Source organism: Tursiops truncatus, chromosome 6, assembly GCF_011762595.2.
Source record: "Tursiops truncatus isolate mTurTru1 chromosome 6, mTurTru1.mat.Y, whole genome shotgun sequence".
Taxonomy (NCBI): domain Eukaryota; kingdom Metazoa; phylum Chordata; class Mammalia; order Artiodactyla; family Delphinidae; genus Tursiops; species Tursiops truncatus.
Window position 1 is genome coordinate 81,357,633 of NC_047039.1, and position 26,136 is coordinate 81,383,768.

At 36.5% G+C, this 26,136-nt stretch overlaps 1 protein-coding gene across 5 annotated transcripts in view; it reads left to right on the forward strand.

Annotated features, from left to right (window-relative positions):
• TDRD7 (tudor domain containing 7) overlaps positions 1-26,136 on the forward strand; it is a 90,290-nt gene that overhangs the window by 8,829 nt on the left and 55,325 nt on the right. For 3 of the 5 annotated variants that reach the window (XM_019949010.3, XM_019949011.3, XM_073806316.1), the window contains 3 exons: positions 13,298-13,510; positions 15,855-15,996; positions 17,838-18,051. In XM_019949010.3, the coding sequence (XP_019804569.2) occupies positions 13,304-13,510; positions 15,855-15,996; positions 17,838-18,051 (563 nt within the window). In that variant the 5' untranslated portion in view covers positions 13,298-13,303. Of the gene's footprint in view, positions 1-5,325; positions 5,425-13,297; positions 13,519-15,854; positions 15,997-17,837; positions 18,052-26,136 lie in introns of those variants that run through there. The other 2 variants (XM_073806317.1, XM_073806318.1) reach the window with 2 other exon arrangements.

Here is a 26,136-nt window from a genome sequence, read left to right on the forward strand (position 1 = left end):
GCCTTACAGCTTTTACTGTATTCTGTGGCAATTAGACAAGCTGTATATGTGGGTGTATGACCTTGTCCCTCCCCAAAATGTGTTAAGTGCTGTGTTTGGGAGATCCCTGATGACAGCTGTTTCAGAACAGAAATAAGGAAGATAGAGGGGAACATTTCAGAGAAAGTGGCCTGAAATTGCTCTCCTTAGGATGGAGGGACCAGGAGTCTTTCATACAGGGCTACCTGTAAAACAAGCCTCTGGTTAGCTTCTAAGATGGGGTTAGAACTGTCTTTTCAAGCCAGTATCATATCGGAGTTCTGTTATATTTTAATCATAGGATTTCCATTATTGAATAGAATGCATTTATTAGAGATTTTTTCTCCCATAAATTAGTGGTTGCTGTCTACCCCCTAAGTAGCTGGGGAAAAGTAGACCACAGTGGGAAGGTAACAATGGAACAGATTGTTCTTCTTTCCAAACAGAAGGGAAGGAGGAGGCAGTAGAGAAGGTGATGGGTATGTCCTTCATACTGAAACTGTGGCAGGGGAATTTAAAGTTGTTCTGACTAGGGAGGAGCCAGATATGCTAAATAGTCTAGTTTGATCCTGGTACACTGCTCACATCCAAGAAGGTATATTCCCACATGGGCACTGACCACCTGACTTTATACCTACAAATAATGTGTATATAATTCACAGTCAGGGCCCACTTAGATATGCAGATGTACAAAGAGGTAAAGGCCAGTTTTACTCAGAGGAGCTCTAGATGAGTAGGTGGGAGGGATTGGGTTTGAAGGAAAGAAGAGAGTAGATAGGTAGGAAAGGTGGAGGTCAGAGAGAGAAAGTTGAGAAGGCTTGGCACTAGGAAGTTAGCAAGTGATCCTTTAGTTTCTCCTCTTGCAAATTAAAACTTGGCCAGCCTGCTCGCTTTGTGGTTTTTCTTACTTGAGGAAATAACTGTATACTAAAAGTTCAATGATCTTTGAATCATGAACCATTGTAAATCAAAGCATTTCTCTTGTAATCAGGAGTTTACTATTTAAGAGCCAAAGTTCATACTTCAGTTTTAACATCTGGCAACCTTGAAATATAGGTCCCGAAGCCAGCCTCTCTTTCCTTCTCACCAGCATACTCAAAATGTAGATGGACATCAGGAGTAATGCAGGTGCTCAGACTCTATAGCTGTTGTCTTTCTCTGCCATGAATTTTTAGTCTTTAGAGTGCCTGTCTCCAGTTGTCTCGTTGACTTGGGATCCATACCATACCTTTGAATAGGCTGAGTCTACTGTTCATTTCACAGGACTGTTTTTTTTCTTCTCTTCAGTTTGCTTTACTGTCTTTCTTGATTGTCTTGTCTCCTGTTGTTAATTCTTCAGGGTTTGTCTTTTATTTTTTTCAGTACCAGTCAGGGTAATATGATAGAAAGAATGTGGGCTTTGGCATCAAACAGACCAGGACTAAAATCCTGGCTTCCATACATCCTGTGATATGTTGGTTATTTAACATCTCTGAGCTTTGGTTTTCTTATTTACAGAATGAGAATAATACTTTCCTTCCATAGTTATGGAAGTTAATCTTCAGATAGTCCAATTCTCAGAATTTACACGAGAAAGAAAAATATATATCTTTGCAGAGCAGCTTCATTTATTTTTTATTGAAGTATAGTTGATTTAGAATGTTGTACTAATTTCTACTGGACAGCAGAGTGACTCAGTTATACACATATATACATTCTTTTTTTTATATTCTTTTCCATTATGGTTTATCCCAGGAGACTGGATATGGTTCCCTGTGCTATACAGTAGGACCTTGTTGTTTACCCATTCTAAATGTAATAGTTTGCATCTACTAGCCACAAACTCCCAGTCCATCCCTCTCTCTCCTTTCCTCCCCCTTGTCAACCACAAGTCTGTTCTCTATGTCTGTGAGTTTTTTTCTGTTTGGTAGATAGGTTCATTTGAGCCGTATTTTAGATTCCACATGTAAGTGATATCATATGGTATTTGTGTTTCTCTTTCTGACTTACTTCACCTAGTATGATCATCTCTAGTTGCATCCATGTTGCTGCAAATGGCATTATTTCATTCTTTTTTATGGCTGAGTAGTAGTCCATTTTATGTATGTACCACATCTTCTTTATCCATTTATCTGTCAGTGGACATTTAGGTTGTTTCCATGTCTTGACTATTGTGAATAGTGCTGGTATGAACATAGGGGTGCATATATCTTTTTGAATTATAGTTTTGTCTTGTTATATGCCCAGGAGTGGGATTTCTGGATCATATGGTAACTCTATTTTTAGTTTTCTGAGGAACCTCAATACTGTTTTCCATAGTGGAAAGCAGCTTTATTTTTAATACCCCAAAGCTGGAAGCACCCCACATGTCTATCAACATTTGAATGGATAAACAAATTGTGGTATATCCATACAGTGGAATACTACTTATCAATAAAAGGGGATGAACTACTAGTGAGTATTGTTTATATATTCTAGTTACCAGTCCTTTACCAGGTATGCTATGAAAATATTTTCTCTTAGTCTGTGGCTTGTCTTTTCATTTTCTTAACAGCCTTTAGAAGAGCAGAAGTTTTAAATTTTGATGAGATCCAATTTGTCGGGTTTGTTCATCATGGCTCTAAAAGTTCTTTGCCTATCCCAAGGTCACAAAGATTTATTCCTGTTTTCCCTAGAAGTTTTACAGTATTAACTTTGTCATTTAGGACCTAAATGATTCATTTCAATTTAATTTTTGTGTCTGGTATGAGATTCATTTTTTTGTGTATGGATGAATAGTGTTCCAGCACTGTTTGTTGAACTTTCTCCATTGAATTTCCTTGCTATCTTTGTCAAAAATCAGTTGACCATTTATGTGTGGGTCTATTTCTGGACTATATATTCTGTTCCATTGATGTGATTGTCCTTTTGTCAATGCCACACTATTTCGACTAATATACTGTTATGGTAAGTTTTGTAATCAGTCTGATTGCACCAGCTAGGACCTCTAGTGTGGTAATGAATAGGAGTGAAGAGATTGGACATTCTTGCCCTGTTCCCATTCTTAAGCAGAAAGCATTCATTCTTTCACTATTACATGTGATGTTAGCTGAGGGTTTTTCACAGATACTCTTTATCAGGTTAAGGAGGTTCACGTCTATTCTTATTTTCTGAGAGTTATTAAAATAAATGATTTTTAACTTTGTCAAATGTCTTTTCTTCACCTGTTGATATCATGTGGTTTTTCAACTTTAGTCTGTTGATATAGTCAGTTACATTGATTGACTTATGAGTGTTGAACCAACCTTGCATTCCTAGAGTAAACCATAGTTAATCATAGTGTGTCATTTCTCTTACATATTGTTGGATTTGATTTACTAATATTTTGTTAGGATTTTTTGCACTTATGTTCATGAGGGTTATTGGTCTGTACTTTTCTTATAATGTCTTTGGTTTTGGTATCAGCATAATGTTGGCCTCATAAAGTGAGTTCAGAAGTGTTCCCTTCCTCTCTACTTTCTGGAAGAGTTTGTGTAGAAGTGGTATTAATTCCTTCTGAAGTGTTTGGTAGAATTTGCCAATAAAGTCATCTGGGTTTGAATTTTCCTTGTGTGAAGGTTTCTAACTACAAATTTAATTTCTCTAATATTCTTAAGGATAATAAGGTTATCTGTTTCTTCTTGAGTGAGCTTTAGAAATTGTCTTTCAGTGAATTCGTCCATTTCATCCAAGTTACCAGATTTATTGGCATGAATTGTTCATAATATTCTCTTTTTAATGTCTATAGGATCTGTATTTATGGCCCCTTTTTCAATTGCATTATTAGTAATTTGTGTCTTTTCTTTTTTTCCCCTTGATTAATCTACCTGGAAGTTATCAATTTTATTGATGTTTTCAAGAGCTAGTTTTGGTTTCATGATTTTTTCCTTTACTTTTTTTCTATTTAATTACTTATCTGTTTCACCATTCCAGTACTGATTTTGCTCTCATCTTTATTAATTCCTTTCTTCTACTTCCTTTTGGTATAATTTGCTCTCTTTTTTTCTTAAGGTAGCAGATTAGATCACTGATTTGGAATGTTTCTTTTTTTCTAATATAAGCATATGATGCTGTAAATTTCCCTCCAAATATTGCTTTAACTGCATCCAGCAATTTTTTATATACTGCGTTTTCATTTATTTAAATGTTTTCTGGTTATTTGGAGGAGCTTTCCTCTTTGACCCTTGGTTATTTAGAAGTATGTTATTACATTTGCAAATACACAGGGATTGTTCACATATTTTTCTGTTACTCATACCCAATTTAGTTTAGTTCTGGTCATAGAATGCACTTTGTATAATTTCAATTATTCTAAATTGGTTGAGGATTGGTTTCAGCCTCAGAATATATTCTATCTTGGTCAATGTCCCATGAGCTCTTGAAAAGAATGTATATTTTGCTACTGTTGGGATGGAGTGTTCTGTAGATATCAATTAGACCAGTTTGGTTGATGGTGTTGTTCAGCTCCTCTATATCCTTACTGATTTTTTTGTTTACTGGATCTACCAATTACTGAGAAAAGAGTTTTGAAGTCTCCAGTCATAACTCTATTGTTTTCTCATTCATGTATTTTAAAACTCTAATGTTAGATGCAGTCACATTTAGGATTGTTATATCTTCCTGATTAATTAATTCCTTAATTATTATGTAATGTCCCTCTTTTTAAAAAATTTATTTATATTTTATTTATTTATTTTTGGCTGCTTTGGGTCTTCATTGCTGCACGCGGGCTTTCTCTAGTTGCTGCGAGTGGGGCTACTATTTGTTGCAGTGCACATGCTTCTCATTGTGGTGGCTTCTTTTGTTGCAGAGCATGGGCTCTAGGCATGTGGGCTTCAGTAGTTGTGGCACATGGGCTCAGTAGTTGTGCCTCACGGGTGGGCTCTAGAGCACAGGCTCAGTAGTCATGGTGCACGGGCTTAGTTGCTCCATGGCATGTGGGATCTTCCCAGATCAGGGATCAAACCCATATCCCCTGCAATGGCAGGCGGCTTCTTAACCACTGCACCACCAGGGAAGTCCCTGTAATGTCCCTCTTTATCCTTGGTAATATTACTTGTTCTGATATTAATATAGTCATGTATTTACATGCATATTTTTTTCTATATTTTTACTTTTAACCTATGTGTTTGTATTTGAAATAGGTTTCTTGTAGATAGTATATAGGAAAATCTTGCTTTTATATCCACTCTACCAATCTCTAACTTTTTAATCAGGATATATCAATCATTTACACTTAATGTAATTATTTGTATGGTTGACTTTATTTTATTTTATTATTTTTTAAAATTTATTTATTTGGCTGTGCAGCAGGATTGTGGGATCTTAGTTCCCTGACCAGAGAATGAACCTGGGCCCCCTGAACTGGAAGCACAGAGTCCGAACCACTGGAACTCAGGGAATTCCCCAGTATGTAGTCCTTTTTTTTTTTTTTTAATTTTTTAATTTAATTTAATTTTTTTATACAGCAAGTTCTTATTAGTCATCAGTTTTATACACATCAGTGTATACATGTTAATCCCAATTGCCCAATTCATCACACCACCACTCCCACCCCACTGCGGCTTTCCCCCCTTGGTATCCATATGTTTGTTCTCTACATCTGTGTCTCAACTTCTGCCTGCAAACCAATTCATCTGTACCATTTTTCTAGGTTCCACATACATGCGTTAATGTACGATATTTGTTTTTCTCTTTCTGACAAACTTCACTCTGTATGACAGTCTCTAGATCCATCCACGTCTCAACAAATGACCCAATTTTGTTCCTTTTTATGGCTGAGTAATATTCCATTGTATATATGTACCACATCTTCTTTATCCATTCGTCTGTCAATGGGCATTTAGGTTGCTTCCATGACCTGGCTATTGTAAATAGTGTGGCAATGAACATTGGGGTGCATATGTCTTTTTGAATAATGGTTTTCTCTGGATATATGCCCAGTAGTGGGATGCTGGATAATATGGTAATTCTATTTTTAATTTTTTAAGGAACCTCCATACTGTTTTCCATAGTGACTGTATCAATTTACATTCCCACCAACAGTGCAAGAGGGTTCCCTTTTCTCCATGCCCTCTCCAGCATTTGTTGTTTGTAGATTTTCTGATGATGCCCATTCTAACTGGTGTGAAGTGATACCTCATTGTAGTTTTGATTTGCATTTCTCTAATAATTAGTGATGTTGAGCAGCTTTTCATGTGCTTCTTGGCCATCTGTATGTCTTCTTTGGAGAAATGTCTATTTAGGTCTTCTGCCATTTTTGGATTGGGTTGTTTGTTTTTTTAATATTGAGCTGCATGAGCTGTTTATATATTTTGGAGATTAATCTTTTGTCCATTGATTATTTGCAAATACTTTCTCCCATTCTGAGGGTTGTCATCTTGTTTATGGTTTCCTTTGCTGTGCAAAAGCTTTGAGGTTTCATTAGGTCCCATTTGTTTATTTTTGTTTTTATTTCCATTACTCTAGGAGGTGGATCAAAAAAGATCTTGCTGTGGTTTATGTCAAAGAGCATTCTTCCTGTGTTTTCCTCTAAGACTTTTATAATGTCCGGTCTTGCATTTAGGTCTCTAATCCATTTTGAGTTTATTTTTGTGTATGGTGTTAGGGAGTATTCTAATTTCATTCTTTTACATGTATCTATCCAGTTTTCCCAGCACCACTTATTGAAGAGATTGTCTTTTCTCCATTGTATATCCTTGCCTCCTTTGTCATAGATTAGTTGACCATAGGTGCGTGGGTTTATCTCTGGGCTTTCTGTCTTGTTCCATTGATCTATGTTTCTGTTTTTGTGCCAGTACCATATTGTCTTGCTTACTGTAGCTTTGTAGTATAGTCTGAAGTCAGGGAGTCTGATTCCTCCAGCTCTGTTTTTTTCCCTCAAAACTGCTTTGGTTATTTGGGGTCTTTTGTGTCTCCGTACAAATTTTAAGGTTTTTTTGTTCTAGTTCTGTAAAAAATGCCATTGGTAATTTGATAGGGGTTGCATTGAATCTGTAGATTGCTTTGGGTAGTATAGTCATTTTCACAATACTGATTCTTCCAATCCAAGAACATGGTATATCTCTCCATCTGTTGGTATCATCTTTAATTTCTTTCATCAGTGTCTTATAGTTTTCTGCATATAGGTCTTTTGTCTCCCTAGGTAGGTTTATTCCTAGGTATTTTATTATTTTTGTTGCAGTGGTAAATGGGAGTGTTTCCTTAATTTCTCTTTCAGATTTTTCATCATTAGTGTATAGGAATGCAAGAGATTTCTGTGCATTAATTTTGTATCCTGCAACTTTACCAAATTCATTGATTAGCTCTAGTAGTTTTCTGGTGGCATCTTTGGGATTCTCTATGTATAGTATCATGTCATCTGCAAACAGTGACAGTTTTACTTCTTCTCTTCCAATTTGTATTCTTTTATTTCTTTTTCTTCTCTGATTGCCGTGGCTAGGACTTCCAAAACTATGTTGAATAATAGTGGTGAGAGTAGACATCCTTGTCTTCTTCCTAATCTTAGAGGAAATGCTTTCAGTGTTTCACCATTGAGAAGGATGTTTGCTGTGGGTTTGTTGTATATGGTCTTTATTATGTTGAGTTAGTTTCCCTCTATGCCCACTTTCTGGAGAGTTTTTATCATAAATGGGTGTTGAATTTTGTCAAAAGCTTTTTCTGCATCTATTGAGATGATCATATGGTTTTTCTTCTTCAATTTGTTAATATAGTGTATCACATTGATTGATTTTTTTGTATATTGAAGAATCCTTGCATCCCTGGGATAAATCCCACTTGATCATGGTGTATGATCCTTTTAATGTGTTGTTGGATTCTATTTGCTAGTATTTTGTTGAGGATTTTTGCATCTATATTCATCAGTGATATTGGTCTGTAATTTTTTTTTTTTGTAGTATCTTTGTCTGGTTTCGGTATCAGGGTGATGGTGGCTTCATAGAATGAGTTTGGGTGTGTTCCTTCATCTGCAGTGTTTTGGAAGAGTTTGAGAAGGATGGGTGTTAGCTCTTCTCTAAATGTTTGATAGAATTGACCTGTGAAGCCATCTGGTCCTGGACTTTTGTGTGTTGGAAGATTTTTAATCACAGTTTCAATTTCATTACTTGTGATTGGGCTGTTCATATTTTCTATTTCTTCCTGGTTCGGTCTTAGAAGGTTATACCTTTCTAAGATTTTTTCCATTTCTTCCAGGTTGTCCATTTTATTGACATAGAGTTGCTTGTAGTAGTCTCTTAGGATGCTTTGTATTTCTGCGGTTTCTGTTGTAACTTCTTTTTCATTTCTAATTTTATTGATTTGAGTCCTCTCCCTCTTTTTCTTGATAAGTCTGGCTAATGGTTTATCAATTTATCTTCTCAAAGAACCAGCTTTTAGTTTTATTGAACTTTGCTATAGTTTTGTTTCTATTTCATTTATTTCTGCTCTGATCTTTATGATTTCTTTCCTTCTGCTAACTTTGGGTTTTGTTTGTTCTTCTTTCTCTAGTTCCTTTAGGTGTAAGATTAGATTGTTTATTTGAGATGTTTCTTGTTTCTTGAGGTAGGCTTGTATAGCTATAAACTTCCCTTTTAGAACTGCTTTGGCTGCATCCCATAGGTTTTGGATCATCGTGTTTTCATTGTCATTTGTCTTTAGGTATTTTTTGATTTCCTCTTTGATTTCTTCAGTGATCTCTTGGTTATTTAGTAACGTATTATTTAGCCTCCATGTGTTTGTGTTTTTTACGTTTTTTTCTCTGTAATTCATTTCTAATCTCATAGCGTTGTGATCAGAAAAGATGCTTGATGTGATTTCAGTTTTCTTAAATTTACTGAGATTTGATTTGTGACCCAAGATGTGATCTATCCTGGAGAATGTTCCGTGCGCACTTGAGAAGAAAGTGTAATCTGCTGTTTTTGGATGGAATGTCCTATAAATATCAATTAAATCTCTCTGGTCTATTGTGTCATTTAAAGATTCTGTTTCTTTATTTATTTTCATTTTGGAAGATCTGTGCATTGGTGTAAGTGAGGTGTTAAAGTCCCCCACTATTATTGTGTTACTGTCAATTTCCTCTTTTGGAGCTGTTAGCAGTTGCCTTATATATTGAGGTGCTCCTATGTTGGGTGCCTATATATTTATAGTTGTTATATCTTTTTCTTGGATTGATCCCTTGATCATTATGTAGTGTCCTTCCTTGTCTCTTGTAACAGTCTTTATTTTAAAGTCTATTTTATCTGATATGAGTATTGCTACTCCAGCTTTCTTTTGATTTCCATTTGCATGCAATATCTTTTTCCATCCCCTCACTTTCAGTCTGTATGTGTCCCTAGGTCTGAAGTGGGTCTCTTGTAGACAGCATATATATGGGTCTTGGTTTTGTATCCATTCAGCAAGCCTGTGTCTTTTGGTTGGAGCATTTAATCCATTCACGCTTCAGGTAATTATCGGTATGTATGTTCCTATGACCATTTTCTTAATTGTTTTGGGTTTGTTTATGTAGGTCATTTTCTCCTCTTGTGTTTCCCACTTAGAGAAGTTCCTTTAGCATTTGTTGCAGAGCTGGTTTGGTGGTGCTGAATTCTCTTAGCTTTTGCTTGTCTGTAAAGCTTTTGATTTCTCCATCGAATCTGAATGAGATCCTTGCTGGGTAGAGTAATCTTGGTTGTAGTTTCTTCCCTTTCATCACTTTAAGTATATCATGCCACTCCCTTCTGGCTTGTAGAGTTTCTGCTGAGAAATCAGCTGTTAACCTTATGGGAGTTCCCTTGTATGTTATTTATCATTTTTCCCTTGCTGCTTTCAATAATTTTTCTTTGTCTTTAATTTTTGCCAATTTGATTACTATGTGTCTCGACCTGTTTCTCCTTGGGTTTATCCTGTATAGGACTCGCTGTGCTTCCTGGACTTGGGTAGCTATTTCCTTTCCCATGTTAGGGAAATTTTCAACTATAATCTCTTCAAATATTTTCTTGGGTCCTTTCTATCTCTCTTCTCCTTCTGGGACCCCTATAATGCGAATGTTGTTGTGTTTAATGTTGTCCCAGAGGTCTCTTAGGCTGTCTTCATTTCTTTTCATTCTTTTTTCTTTATTCTGTTCCACAGCAGTGAATTCCACCATTCTGTCTTCCAGGTCATTTATCCGTTCTTCTGCCTCAGTTATTCTGCTATTGATTTCTTCTAGTGTAGTTTTCATTTCAGTTATTGTATTGTTCATCTCTGTTTGTTTGTTCTTTAATTCTTCTAGGTCTTTGTTAAACATTTCTTGCATCTTCTCGATCTTTGCCTCCATTCTTTTTCTGAGGTTCTGGATCATCTTCACTATCATCATTCTGCGTTCTTTTTCTGGAAGGTTTCCTATCTCCACTTCATTTAATTGTTTTTCTGGGGTTTTATCTTGTTCCTTCATCTGGTACATAGCCCTCTGCCTTTTCATCTTGTCTATCTTTCTGTGAATGTGGTTTTTGTTCCACAGGCTGCAGGATTGTAGTTCTTCTTGCTTCTGCTGGTGTGGTTGACTTTAAATCTATCACTTTGTTAGATGTTTTCTGTTTGCCTTTTCTGTTCTTTTTGTTTCTGTTTTCTCTTTTTTCCTACTTTTTTTTTTTTAACTTCTACCTAGTTTTTTATTGAATTTCTATTTTGTTTTACCTGTACTACTACTGGCTTATTAGTTATGCCTCTTAAAAAATTTTAGTGGCTGTCATAAGTTTTACTACCTATCTCTTTATTGCATTCCTCTTTGAAATAATATTATATTACTGTATGTATAGTATAAGAACCTTCCAATAGTATACTTCCAGTTCCTTTCACTCATTCTTTGTGCTGTTGTGGTTGTACATTTTACTTTTACATATATTGTACACCCCACATTTTTGGTGCTGTCTAGATCTTGATTGTGGTGATGATTACATAGTATATATGTGCTTTCAAAACTCAATAAACACTACACATAAGTATTTTATTTTATGTAAATTATACCTAAATGAAGATTTTAATATAAACATATATTTTAATATAAATATATGTGTATATATACATATATTTGTGTGTATGTCTTTCTGTCTATAGAGAGAGTGAGAATATAGACCTAGTATAGGACTTTCCTAGACTATTTACTGTTTAATTAATTTACTGTTTAATTAATAGTATTAATTAAATGCCATTGGTGCTAGTGGTGACAATTTGAAGAGTTAATGTTTAGTAGAGCCAAGTACAAAATGCATACTTAGGTTATTTACCATTTAAACTTTGCCATCTTTTGAGTATTATATTTATAATCAAGAGCACCTGCAAATGAGCTATTTTGTCTCCTTTTTTAAATGGACAAATGCAGAAATTGCTAAAACTGTATGCTGTTCTTCCTTTATGTTTCTAAACCAGAGAAAGAGCAAGATTGTCTAGAATTCTGTGAAGTCCGATATAGTATCCACTTGCCCTATTTAATTTAAATTAAAATTTCAGTTCCTTAGTCATGCCACATTTCAAGTGCTCAGTAGCCACATGTCGCTAGTGGCTACCATGTTGGACTGCACAGATATAAAATATTTCTATAATCACAGAAAGTTCTTTTTTAAAATATTTATTTATTTGGATGCACTGGGTCTTAGTTGCCGCATGCAGGATCTTCATCGTCACGTGCAGGATCTTCGTTGCATCATGCAGGATCTTTAGTTGCAGCGTGAGAACTCTTAGTTGAGGCATGTGGAATGTAGTTCCCTGACCAGGGATTGAACCCAGCCTCCTTGCATTGGGAGTGCGGAGTCTTAGCCACTGGATCACCAGGGAAGAAAGTTCTGTCGGATAGCACTGTTGAAGGAAAAATTAGCAAGTTGTCCATGGCTTGCCTTTCTCCTTCCTGTAATGAAAGGCTAAATCTACTTTTCGTGGCTGCTTGGATGTCCTTCTCTGAATTTATCTTCATTCTCTTTACCATTAGTCCAAAGAAAATATGAGTGATTAATCTAGAAAAATCCCTGTTACTGATCAATGAAAATCCTTAGCCAAGGTCCCCATGGATTTCTTTGGTACCTAAATTTATTAGTCACTTTTCTTTTTTCTCTCACTTGACCTGTCTGTTATTGCATATGACAGTTTTGAATATGCCATTCTTTTTGGCTTTTTCCTCTTTTTGTTTGTATGACACTGTGACTTTGCCTTTTCTACTTCTATCTCTCTGGTCCCTTTTTCTTAGCCTTTTATAGGTTCTTGTTCCTCTGCACATCTCTTAAATGACAGCCTTCCATAGCAGTCCATCTTTAACCTTATTTTTAACTCCCTGGACACCAGATACCACATATATGCTGAAGGCCAACAAATCTATAAGCAGTTCAGATTTCTAACCTAAGTTCCTAATGAATATAACTACGTGGCTGCCCTAAGAGCATCCCAACCTCCATATGTCCAGAACGATTTCACTCCCTTCCTCTCTTGTGAACCTGCCTCTACCCCACCTAAGTGTGGGCCATTACTATCCACCACGCTTCTAGCTAGAAATCTGGGGCCTCTCTCATAATTCAAACCAGTTAATCAGTTCCTGTTGATTCCACTTCCTAATTACCTCTGATACTGATTTTTTGTTTTTTCCCAAGGCCCTGTTTTCAGATCTTCCATATCTTCAGTTCTTACAACTCATTTATCTTTCTCCTTCTAGTTTATTTTCCCTGCTACTGAGGAGTGATCTTCTTAACATGCAGAGCTGATCATTTTATTCTGCTATTTAAAATCACTCCAAGGTCTCACATTACTTTTGGCAAAAATGCAAACATCTTAGCATATCCAGTAGTCTCTTCTGGGTCTGCCTCTTCTCACCTCTCCCATCCCCATCTTTCAGTCCTCAGCTTAGAGCCTTTGTTCATTCATGTCCAGCCACTTAACTGCCTGGGGTTCTCAGAACCAGCCATGTGCTTCTCTCTCACCTCTGTGCCTTTTGAATTTTCCGTTCCCTCTACTTGGGGCCGATACCTCTCCCCATCCCCCACCCCCACCCACACACACCCTTTGCTTCCTTGCCTGGCCGATTGCATCTTGTCCTTCAGGACTCCATCAGGCCTCCTCCCATTTGGGAAACATTCCCTGATATTGTCCTTCCCCGGGCTAGTCTTTGTGCCTTCCTGACTTCCCTAATGTTCTCATAGTATTCCATGCTTTTCTCTACCATAGCAGTTATTTCCCTGTATTGTAATAGTACAGAAAGTATTCAATAGCAATTTATGAAATACTCAAACAAGTGTAAACTCTGAAAATATATTTGAATTCACAGACTGATGCATCATTATAGTAACCTTCCACTGTGTTCTTATAGGTGAAGATGCTGGAAGCAGATCTGGTTTCAAAAATGCTACGAGCTGTTCTACAGTCTCATAAGAGCGGAATAGCATTACCCCAGCTCCAAGGAGAGTACAGATCCTTAACTGGAGACTGGATCCCCTTCAAGCAATTTGGTTATCCTACGCTAGAAGCCTATCTGAGAAGTGTGCCAGCAGTTGTCAGGATAGAGACTAGTAGATCTGGAGAGGTAAGAAGGTAATTGTGTGTTTCAGAAGAGTCAAACCAATTCTTAATTGCCTGTCTTGCACTTCCAATCTCATAATTAGGGTAGAAGTCAAAGTGAAAAGCACTAGCCAAGATTGGTAGTGATAGAGAGAACAGCATACACAGCACAGCCAAGATTCTCATGTCTTTTGTTTTACCCTCAAATTCTTTCCGTTGTAAAAATAAGGTTTTAACCATATTAAATTAAAAATTTTCAAGTTAAACTTTACCCAGTCTCACTGTCCAAACTAAATGTACTGGAGACCTTAACTGCCTAAATGTCATACCCACTCATTATAGACCTGCTACTGCTGTTTTTGCCTAGGTCACTAATGACTTCCTGATTACGGAATCTAGTAGACACTTTAAAATTCTCATCATTTGACCTGACTCCTATCTATTCCTACTGTCTGGATCCTAGTTCAGCCTCTAATTGATTGATCATCACTTTTGGTTATTACAGAGTCCTCCCTACTGTTATCCCTGTCTTTAGTCCCTAGCCTGTTCCTCACCTTCACACTTTAGTAACAGTGATCATGTTATTCTACAATTTTAAATCCTTTAGTTTCTCTTGAAGAATATTTTATATATAACATGGGCGATTAGGTGGTAGCAAGTGAATTTTTTACTGCATATACTCTATGACCCAAAAGTTTCACTTCTTGGTTTCTGCCTAATGTACAGTATGAAGGATATGGACAAACCACCATCCAAGACAGAAAGGCACCCATCCCCACAATCAGTACCTTTTTCAGGGTACATTTCTATATATGTAAATATGTAGAACAGGTCTGGAGTATTTCTCACCAAAAATTATAATAGTTGTCCTCTTGGGAGGGGGGTGGGTAGGGAGGCAGTGGATAGAGGAGAAAAGGAGCCCAGGATTGGGAGAGTGGTCAGAGGTTCATGTAATCTGTAATAAATTTTATATAATGAGAAGGTATAAACTAATTAAATATTATATTAATAATAAAACTTTCTTCAGTGACCCTGGTTCTCCCAGACAGATTTAAGCCCTCCTTTCTGTCTGCTTGGCCCCTTGTAATACATCCAGTATTACACATGACATAATGTTTTCTGTTTAGTCTCTTTGCCTCTCTTTCCTTCATAAGTTTCTTGAGGATAAGGGATTTTTTTTTTTTTTACCCCTAACAGTAGGTGTTTAATAAATATGTGTTGAATGTATAAATGATCAGATATCTGAATGAATTAATTAATAATTTAGTAATGCTTCATATACTTACTATGCTATAATTCACTCAACTCTTTATTCTCCTATTTTGGACATTTTTAATGTTTCCAGGTTTTGACTATTAAAATAACCCCTAATGCACATATTTGGGTATGTAACTTTTTCTTCTTTTGAAACATATTCTTACATTTTCAGGAATGGAAATACTGGGCCAAAGAATAGGAACATGTTTTGGCTTGTGGTGTAAAGCCTCACTGCTTTCCTGTTCTAGATTTCAACTTAGAATCAAAGACTTTAACACTAGATGGTTCTCTAGAGATAGTCTAATCTCAACAGTCTACATTCTTTTTTCAAATCCTTTTTCAAATATCCTATATATCGCACCATTTTTTTTTTTAAAGATAAAAAACTGAGCTACTGTATTTTAAGTAGGTGCCAGAGGGTCCAGGCCTCTGCTTACCCTGTCTTGCCCTCACAGTCCTGAAGCACCTCCATGGAATTCTGTGGCTCCATTGAACAGTTTGAAAACCCCAGATCTAAGCTCTTCCCTGTTTTACAGCTGATAATACTAAGATTTTAGAAGTAAACTGGATTGCCCCAAGTCACCCAGCTAATCCATTGCAGTGCAAGACTAGGATTTAGTGGTCTTTGGGAGACCACTAAATACAAATAGCAGTTACAAGTGTGTACTTTGAATTCAGAGAGATAGCCTAGCTGTGTGGCTTGAGAAGTTTGCTTAACTTCCCTGAGCCTCTGTTTTCCCATGTGTAAAATGGGAATAAAATATATCTCACAAATTATATGAGATAATATATGCAAATCACAGGTTTCGTTTGGTTCATTTGTTAATCCTACAGTACCTAGCACATTTTAGATGCTTAATAAATACCTGTTTAAGGAATAAGTGAAAGTTTCAATTTGAGGAGAAATTATTCAGTGTGCCGGACTATGCTTGATTTCTCTTGCAGAAAATATAATTTAGCTCTAACATTATCAAAGAGAGAGAGACATGAATATTTGCATACAGCTTGATTTGGGACATATAAACACACAAAGATGCACTTTGAAAAATCAGCCTTTAGGTACCAGTGAATCTGAGAAATGTTTCTCCTCTTGCCTTGCCTCTCATAATTAGATTACCTGCTATGCCGTGGCCTGCACAGAAACTGCAAGAATTGCTCAGCTTGTGGCTCGTCAGAGGAGTTCTAAAAGGAAAACTGGTCGGCAAGTTAATTGTCAGATGAGAGTAAAGAAAACCATGCCATTTTTTCTAGAAGGTAAGATCTTTTCACATGCTAAAATTTTAAAGCCTGTCTATGAATATACTGTCAGATGGAAATATTGCTTGTATTCATGATAAACACCTTTATTTGTTAATATTCATATGTCAAGGGAGAAGTCCTGAAGCTAGTATTTCCATTTGAAATTAAGTGAACATGATAAGCATGACTTATTAAGTAAAGTAATTATACAGTGTGAAATAACTCAGCATAGATTTTAATTAAACTTACTATGGCAAAGTGTGGTTTTACTCTTTATTTTGGGGGAAAGGCTCATCTAGAATGTTGGATGAACCAAGAACCTCTAAGTTAATGTCTTATTTAGGAAATCATGTCTTTTACTATAAATCCTCTATTTTCAGAAAAACGTGAATTATATAGCACATAAAGGTATTATAGGCAACTCAGCCTGTGTTTACTGATCATTTATCTCAAGGAGCTTATAATCATTTCTAAAACTAAATTCTCAAGAAATAGTTCAATGATGGTAGAAAAGAGTTGATGCCTAAATGCCACAAGGAGCATTTTAGACAAAGGAGCAATCATTGTGAGAATGGCAGTGGAGGGCTTCATGGCAAAGGGGAGACTTGAACCCAGACCTCTAACAGTTGGAAGAATTTAAATTGATGGAGAAGAGATGGGAGGACTGAGATAATGGCTGAGTGTGCTGCATTTGTAAGAATGTGAGGTGACTGCCACCACGTTACTTGGTGAGTAGAGGGAAAGTAATGGGCTAGCCTAGCAGATGAAGCCACGTTTTGAAGAACCTCATCTGCTAAATACACACCAATCTACTCATCCCCTGCTGACCGACCCTCTAGTGACCATCTCCTCATATTCCTTATTTTTAAAAAAAATTTATTTATTTTTTTAACATGTTTATTGGAGTATAATTGGTTTACAATGGTATGTTAGTTTCTGCTGTATAACAAAGTGAATCAGCTATACATATACATATATCCCCTTATCTCCTCCCTCTTGCATCTCCCTCCCATCCTCCCTACCCCACCCCTCTAGGTGGTCACAAAGCACCAAGCTAATCTCCCTGTGCTATGCGGCTACTTCCCACTAGCTATCTGTTTTACATTTGGTAGTGTATATATGTCCATGCCACTCTCTCACTTCGTCCCAGCTTACCCTTCCCCCTCCCCGTGTCCTCAAGTCCATTCTCTATGTCTGTGTCTTTATTCCCATCCTGCTCCTAGGTTCTTCATGACCATTTTTTTTTAGATTCCATATATATGTGTTAGCATACTGTATTTGTTTTTCTCTTTCTGACTTACTTCACTCTGTATGACAGACTCTAGGTCCATCCACTTCACTGCAAATAACTCAGTTTTGTTTCTTTTTATGAATGAGTAATATTCCATTGTATATATGTGCCACATCTTCTTTATCCATTCATCTGTTAATGGACACTTAGGTTGCTTCCATGTCCTGGCTACTGTAAATAGAGCTGCAATGAACATTGTAGTACATGACTCTTTTTGAATTATGGTTTTCTCAGGGTATATTCCCAGTCGTCGGATTTCTGGGTTGTATGGTAGTTCTATTTTTAGTTTTTTAAGGAACCTCCATACTGTTCTCCATAGTGGCTGTATCAATTTACATTCCCACCAACAGTGCAAGAGGGTTCCCTTTTCTCCACATTCTCTCCAGCATTTATTGTTTGTAGATTTTTGATGATGGTCATTCTGACTGGTGTGACACCTCCTCATATTCTTACAAACTGTTCTGAGAATAGAGACCGACAGAAAACATCTGGACAGGGGAGTGACATAATGAAACCATGGTTTTGGGAAGCTAATCGATTCCATTATGTATGCCTGACTTTGTAGGAAAACCAAAAGCAACCCTCAGACAACCAGGATTTTCTTCAGATTTTTCTATCAGCAAAAAACCTAATCCAACACTGTTAAGAGACAAAGGAAACTCTCTTGGAGTTAAATCTGTTGCTGAAATGCCACCTTACACATTACATACAACTATTGGAAATGAAGTATTCAAAGATGTTCCAGTGCAGAGGCATGTGACCATGTCTACCAACAACAGGTATTTGTGCTTTGTCTGACTAAAAGGAGAAGTTTGGTGAACCTAGGATAATAAATATTAAACATGTGTGTTCAGGGTAAGAAGGAAGTACTTTCTGTTTTGTGTAATACAAGTTCACATGTTAGTAAAGAAATGCATCATTACTAGTTAGTCCACTTTCCTGGCTGCCTAAATGTCATTCTCTGAATATCTCCATTTTGTATTTGTTGTGCGTTATTGGTAATCTCTCTTTGTAAAAATTATTTTAAAAGCTCTCACAAATTGATCTAAGATGCTATTTCAGCATAACTTACTTTCTCTGAAAACCTTTCTTACAATTAATTTTGTAAGTTTTAAATAAAATCTGATTGATTTGTACACTCTGCTGTGTTCCAATAATTATACCCTTAATTATACAGTAGCATTATACATCCATGCATCAGAATACTGGACTGGAAGTAATGACACAACTTTAAAGTTTTAGTTTGAATGCTGCCATTCACTAGCCAGGTGAAATAAGTGAAATTATTTCAACTTTTGGGGCTGTGGTATCTTCATTTGACTAATGAAAATGTTAACTGGGTGATCTCAAAGTTCCTTTCTGGCTGTAAATTTTATGGTTTTATGAGGTAACTCAGGTGAGCAAACTACAACTTATGGACCATTGCCTGTTTTTGTAAATAAAGTTTTATTGGAACACAGCCACATTCCTTTATTTATATATTGTCTGTGGTTGCTCTTACACAACTACAGAGTTGTGCAGAGACAATATGGCCAGCAAAGCCTAAAATATGTACTGTTAGACCCTTCACAGAAAAAGCTTGCCATCTCCTGATGAATCAGTATCACATTCTTCCATCCTGTTTGTACCTCTGCAAAACAAATTTTGTTGTATCATGTTCATTTAAATCAGTGTTCAAAACTTCCATTTTGTATAAAAGATAGTCCCCTTCCCCTCAAGCATTCCCCCTACACTAGACTATTTAGAAATAATTAATTTTGTTAAGTTAGGTAAAAGGGTACTAGTTATTTATATTTTGGTATTTTTTATAAAGTAACCCTTAAATATTTTTCATAATGGTATATATTTAATGGTGTTTATGGTTAGTTATTATAATTTTTGATATGGTCTAGAAAATACATAATTAAAATTTGGATCTTGACCCAAAGCACTAGTTATGTCCAGTATGTGACTGAGGTACCATTGTCTTCTCTGGTTGTGGGCCTAAATTTCAAGATTTTGAATTGAATCTATAAAATGACAGCAAAACCAGGCATCCTGGATTGTGGTCCCAGAGGAGCATTCTCCACCCCATAGCCTGGTGTCTCCTCCTTCTCACCTAGTGCCACTGCATGGCCCAGGTAAGTGCCTTCCATCCCTGCAGGTAGCACTAGCAGTGATTGAGTGGGGGCCTTGCCAGCACCAAGCAGCCCACAGGGTAGGCCCAAGGTGGTGCTCTCTGACCTGCTGCCTAGTGTGCTCCCAGCCCTCCTCCCCAGCAGCAGGGGCCCAGGGAAGTGTATTCTGCTGTACCAGATCAGAATAGCACCATGAGGGCCCTGAAAACTAAATTATTATTGGAACCACAGCCTACAAAAGTGGGCCAGGAGGTATATGATAAACCTAAACGGAGTAACTGCCTGCTAAAATAGGACATTCGTAACTGATTCACTTTGTTGTAGGGCAGAAACTGACACACCACTGTGAAGCAATTATACTCCAATAAAGATGTAAAATAAAATAAAATAGGACATTCGTCTTAACATATGTCCAAATGTCCAGGTTACAATAAAAAAAGTCAATCTTTATACTAAGAGGCAGGAAAATGACAACTTGATTGAGAAAAGATAACCAACAGACATGAACATTATGATGAATCAGATGTTGGAATTATCTGACAACGATTTTAAAGCAGCTGTTGTAAAAATGCTTCAGTTTGCAATTGCAAATACTTTTGAAAAAAATGAAAAAATAGAAAATTCACCAAAGAAAGAGAACATACAAAAAAGAACCAAATGAAACAACCAAAATAAAAATGCAGTGTATGAGCTCAATAACAGAATGAATATGATAGAGCACAGAATTAGTGAACCTGAAGATAGAACAATAGAAATTACCCAATCTGGACAACAGAGTAAATAGACTTAAACAAAACAAAATAACTAGCTGAACCTGAGGGGCCTATGGGGGGAAAAAACATCTAGCAGAGCCTTAGGGACCTGTGGAGAAAATAAGAAAAGATCTAATATTTCTATTATCAGAGCCTCAAAACAAAGAATGGGACTGAAGGAGTATTTGAAGGCATAATGGCTGAAAACTTCTCAAATTTGCCTAAGGACATAAACCTACAGGTTCAAGAAGCTTAGGAAATCCCAGACAGGATGAATCCAAAGAATCCCACACCAAGGCACATCATAATGAAACTTCTGAAAACTAAAGACAAAGAAAAAATCTTGTAAACAGCCAGAGAGAAATGACACATCACCCATAGGGGAATACCAGTTTTAATGACAGTGGATTTCTCATTCACAGTCATGGAGGAATCATGAAGGAAGGAAATTGCACATTTTTAGTGCTGAAAGGAAAAAACCTATCAACCACAAATTCTGTATCCAGCAAAAGTATAATTCAGGACTGAAAGGGAAATAAAAACATTCTCAGATGAAAGAAAACTAAGAGAATTTGTCATTAGCTGACTTACTCTTAAAGAGTGACTAAAGGAAGTTCTCTCAACAGAAAAGATGTAATATAAAATGGCTTGGAACTTCAGAAAGGAAAGAGCAAAATGGGTAAAAACAAGTGTAAATAAATGGATTATCCTTCTTCTCATGAGTTTCTTAAATCATATTAGTTTGAAGTAAAAATTATAACACCATCTGATGAGGTGCTAGCATATGTAGAGAAAAACTTAAAGCAATTGTATTTGTAAAGTAGGGAGGGCAAGGAGACCTAGATGAAAGTAAGGTTTTTACACTTGAAGTGGCAAAACATTGAGATGAGTAGAATGTGATGTTATATGTGTATTGAAATGCATAAGCAACCAATAAGAAAACTATGCAAAGTGATATACTAAAAAAACATTATAAGTAAATCAGAATGGAATTTTCAAAAATGTTTAACCCACAAGAGTGCAAGAAAAGATAAATAGAAGAATGAGAAACAGGGAACAAATAGAAAACAAATAATAAAGTGCAGACATAAGCCCTAACAAAACAATTACTTTAAATGTAAAAACACATGAAAATATGTTCAACTTCATTAGCTATTAGGGAAATGTAAATTAAAACTACATTGACAGAAAAAAAAAAAAAAAAACCCTACATTGACAGGGACTGCCCTGGTGGTCCATTGGCTACGACTCCGTGCTCCCAGTGCAGGGGGCCCGAGTTCAATCCCTGGTCAGAGAACTAGATCCCACATGCTGCAACGAAGTTCCCACAGACAGCAACAAAGATCCTGTGTGCCACAGCTAAGACCCGGTACAGCCAAATAAATAAATAAATATTTTTTTTAAAAACTGCATTGACGTGTCACCACAACACACCTATCAGAATGGCTAAAATAAAAAATAATGATACAATAATAGTAGGGGACCTTAACACCCACTGGCATCAATGGACAGATCATCCAGACAGAAAATCAATAGGTAACAGTGGTCTTAAACAACACAACAGACCAATTAGACTTAATAGCTATCTATAGGACATTAAATCCAAAAACAGCAGAATACACATTCTTTTCAAGTGCACATGGAACATTCTCCAGGACAGATCACATACTAGGCCACAAAACAAGCCTCAACAAATTTAAGAGGAAGAAATTATATCAAGCATTTTTTTTCTGACCACAATGGTATGAAACTAGAAATCAACTATGGAAAGAAAAATGGGAAAAGAAGAAACATGTGGAGACTAAAGAACATGCTGCTAAAAAACCTTGGTCAATGATGAAATCAAAGAGGAAATCAGAGGGCTTCCCTGGTGGCACAGTGGTTAAGAATCTGCCTGCCAATTCAGGGGACATGGGTTCGAGCCCTGGTCCGGTAAGATCCCACATGCTGTGGAGCAGTTAAGCCTGTGCGTCACAACTACTGAACCTGTGCTCTAGAGCCCACAACCCACAACTGCTGAGCCCACGTGCCACAACAGCTGAAGCCCACACACCTATAGCCTGTGCTCCACAACAAGAGAAGACACCTCAATGAGAAACCCACATCCCACAATGAAGAGTAGCCCCCGCTCGCCACAACCAGAGAAAGCCTGCGCACAGCAATGAAGACCCAATGCAGCCAAAAATAAACAAAGTAAATAAATTTAAAAAGTTTTAAAAAAAAGAGGAAATCAGAGAATACCTCAAAAGACAAATGAAAATGGAAATAGAACTTTCCAAAGTTGGAATGCATCAAATGCAGCTCTGAGAGGGAAGTTTATAGCAACACAGTCCTTCTTCAGGAAACAAGAAAAAATCTCAAACAACCTAACCTACCACCTAAAAGAATTAGAAAAAGAACAAAGCCCAAAGTCAGCAGAAAAAATGAAATGATAAAGATCAGAGAAGAAATAAGTAAGAGATCATAAAAACAATAGAAATGATCAATGAGACCAAGAGCTGTTTTTTTAAAAAGATTAAAAAATTGATAAACCTTTAGCCAGGCTTACCAAGAAGAAAAGAGAGGGCTTCCCTGGTGGCGCAGTGGTCTGAGAGTCTGCCTGCTGATGCAGGGGACGCGGGTTTGTGCCCCGGTCCGGGAGGATCCCACGTGCCACGGAGTGGCTAGGCCTGTGAGCCATGGCTGCTGGGCCTGAGTGTCTGGAGCCTGTGCTCCGCAGCGGGAGAGGCCACAGCAGTGAGAGGCCTGCATACCAAAAAAAAAAAAAAAAAAAGAAAGAAAAGAAAAAAGAGAGGACTCAAATAAGTGAAAGAGGAGAAGTAACAACTGATACCACAGAGATATTAAAAATAAATCATAAGAGAATACTATGAACAGTTATATGCCAATGAAATGGACAAATTCTAAAAACATACAGCCTGCCAAGACTGAAATAAGAACATACAGACAATTTAAACAGACTGGCCACTAGAAGTGAAATTGAATTTGTAATAGAAAAACTCTAAGTAAACAAAGTTCAGGGCTGGATGGCTTCACAGGGGGATTCTACCAAACATATAAGAAGAACTAATACCTATCCTTCTCAAACTATTCCAAAAAACTGAAGAGGGAACACTCCCACATTCATTCCATGGGGCTACCATTATCTTGATACCAAAACCAGACAGAGATACTATAGAGATAGAAAATTACAGGCCAATATCTTTGATGAATATAGATGCAAAAATCCTCAACAAAATATTACCAAACCAAATCTGACAATATATAAAATGGGTCATACACCATGATCAAGTTTGGATTTATTCCAGGGTCACAGGGATGGTTCAACATTTGTAAATCAATCAATGTGATATACCACATTAACAAAAGGAAGGATCAGAATCACATGATCATCTCAAGAGACACAGAAAAAGCATTTGACAAAATTCCATATCCATTCATGATAAAAATTCTCATCAAAGTGGGTATAGAGGGAATATATCTCAACATAATAAAGGCCATTTATGACAAACCCACAGCCAAAATCATACTCAGTGGTGAAAACCTTCCCACTAAATTCAAGAACAAGGCAAGGATGCCCACTTATGCCACTTCTATTTAACATAATATTGGAAGTCCTAGCCACCAGCTGTCAGAGAAGAAAAAGAAATAAAAGGTATCCAAATTGGAAAGAAAGAGGTAAAACTGTCATTACTTGCCGATAACATGATACTTTAAATAGAAATCCCTAAAGTCTCCACCCCAAAACTATTAGAGCTAATAAATGAATTTAGTAAGGTTGCAGGATATGAAATTAATATACAGAAATCTGTTCTGTTTCTATACACTAATAATGAAATATCAAAGAGAGAGTAAGAAAGCAGTCACATTTAAAATGATATAAAAAAGAATAAAATACCTAGGAATAAACTTTGCTAAGGAGGTGAAAAACCTATACTCTGAAAACTATAAAACGTTGATGAAGGAAATTGAAGATGATACAAAGAAGGAAAGATATCCCATGCTCTTGGATTGGAAGAATTAATACTGTTAAACTGGCCATACTACCCAGAGCAATCTACAGATTTCATACAGTCCCTATCAAAATAGCCAGGACATTTTTCACAGAACTAGAATAATCCTAAAATTCATATAGAACAACAAAAGACCCCGAATTGCTGAAACAACCTTGAGAAAAAAGAACAAACCTGGAGTATAACCCTCCCAGACTTCAGACAATACTACAAAGCTACAGTAATAGAAACAGCATGGTATGGGCACAAAAACAGACACATAGATCAATGGAACAGAATAGAGAGCCCAGAAATAAACCCATGCACCTGTGGTCAATCTATGACAAAGGAGGCAAGAATATACAATGAAGAAAAGATGGTCTCTCTAACAAGTTAGTGCTGGGAAAACTGGACAGCTACATGTAAAACAAGATACTAAAACATTCTCTCACACTATATACAAAAGTAAACTAAAAATGGTTTAAAGAACTAAATGTAAGAACTGAAACCTTAAAAGTCCTAGAAGAACATAGGCAGAATACTCTTTGACATAAATTGTAGCAATATTTGTTTGGATTTGTCTCCTAAGGCAAAAGAAATAAAAGCAAAAATTTTTAAATGGGACCTAATTAAACTTAAAAGCTTTTGCACAGCAACGAAACGAAAAGACAGCCTACACAATGGGAGAAAATATTTGCAAATGATGTGACCAACAAGCGGTTAATATCCAAAGTATATAAACAGCTCATACAGTTCAATATCAAAAAAACAAACACCCCAATCAAAAAAGTGAACAGAAGACCTGAATAGACATTTTTCCAAAGAGGATATGCAGTTGACCCCAGGCACATGAAAAGCTCAACATCACTAAGCATGAGGGAAATGCAAATCAAAGCTACAATGATGTACCATCTCACACCTGTCAGAGTGGCTATCGTCAAAAAGTCAGCACATAACCAGTGTTGGAGAGGACGTGGAGAAAAGGGAACCCTTGTACACTGTTGATGGGAATGTAAATTGGTGTAGCCACTATAGAAAACAGTATGAAGATTCCTTAAAAAACTAAAAATAGAATTACCATATGACCCAGCAACTCCTCTCCTGGGCATATGTCCAGAAGAAAAACAAAAACACTAATTTGAAAAGATACATGCACCCCAGTGTTCATAGCAGCACTATTTACAATAGCCAAGACACAGAAGCAACCCAAGTGCCCATCAACAGATGAATGGATAAAGATGATATGGTATATATATACAATGAAGTATTACTCAGCCATAAAAAAGAATGAAATTCTGCTATTTACAGCAATGTGGATGGACCTAGAGAATATTATGCTTAGTGAAATAAGTCAAAGACAGGTACTATATAATATCACATTTATATGTGGGATCTAAAACATACTACACGTGAATATATCAGCAAAAGAGAAACAGGCTCAAAGTCAAAGATATAGAAAACAAACTTGTGGTTACCCAAAGGGAGAGAGGAGGGGGAGGGACAAATTAGGGGCATGGGATTAACAAACTATTATGTGTAAAATAGATAAGCAACAAGGATTTACTGTATAGCACAGGGAATTATCTTATTAGCCATTATCTTATAATAACTTATAATGGAGTATAATCTGCAAAAATACCGAATCACCATGCTGTACACCTGAAACTAATATAATATTGTAAGTTAAATATACTTCAATTTAAAAAATAGTGATAATACTGAATCTGGCAAGGATACAGAGAAAATGGATCACTCATACATTGCTGTTGGGAATATAAAATTGTACAACCACAATAGAAAATAGTTGGGGAGTTTCCTTTTAAAAAAATAAAACATGATACCACTATATGACCCAGGAATTCCACTCCTATGCATTTATCCCAGAGAAATGAAAACTTAGATTCACACAAAAACCTGTACACAAGTGTCCATAGTAACTTTATTCATAATAGGCCAAAACTGGCAAAAACCCAGATATCCTTCAGTAGTTGAAAGGTTCAGCA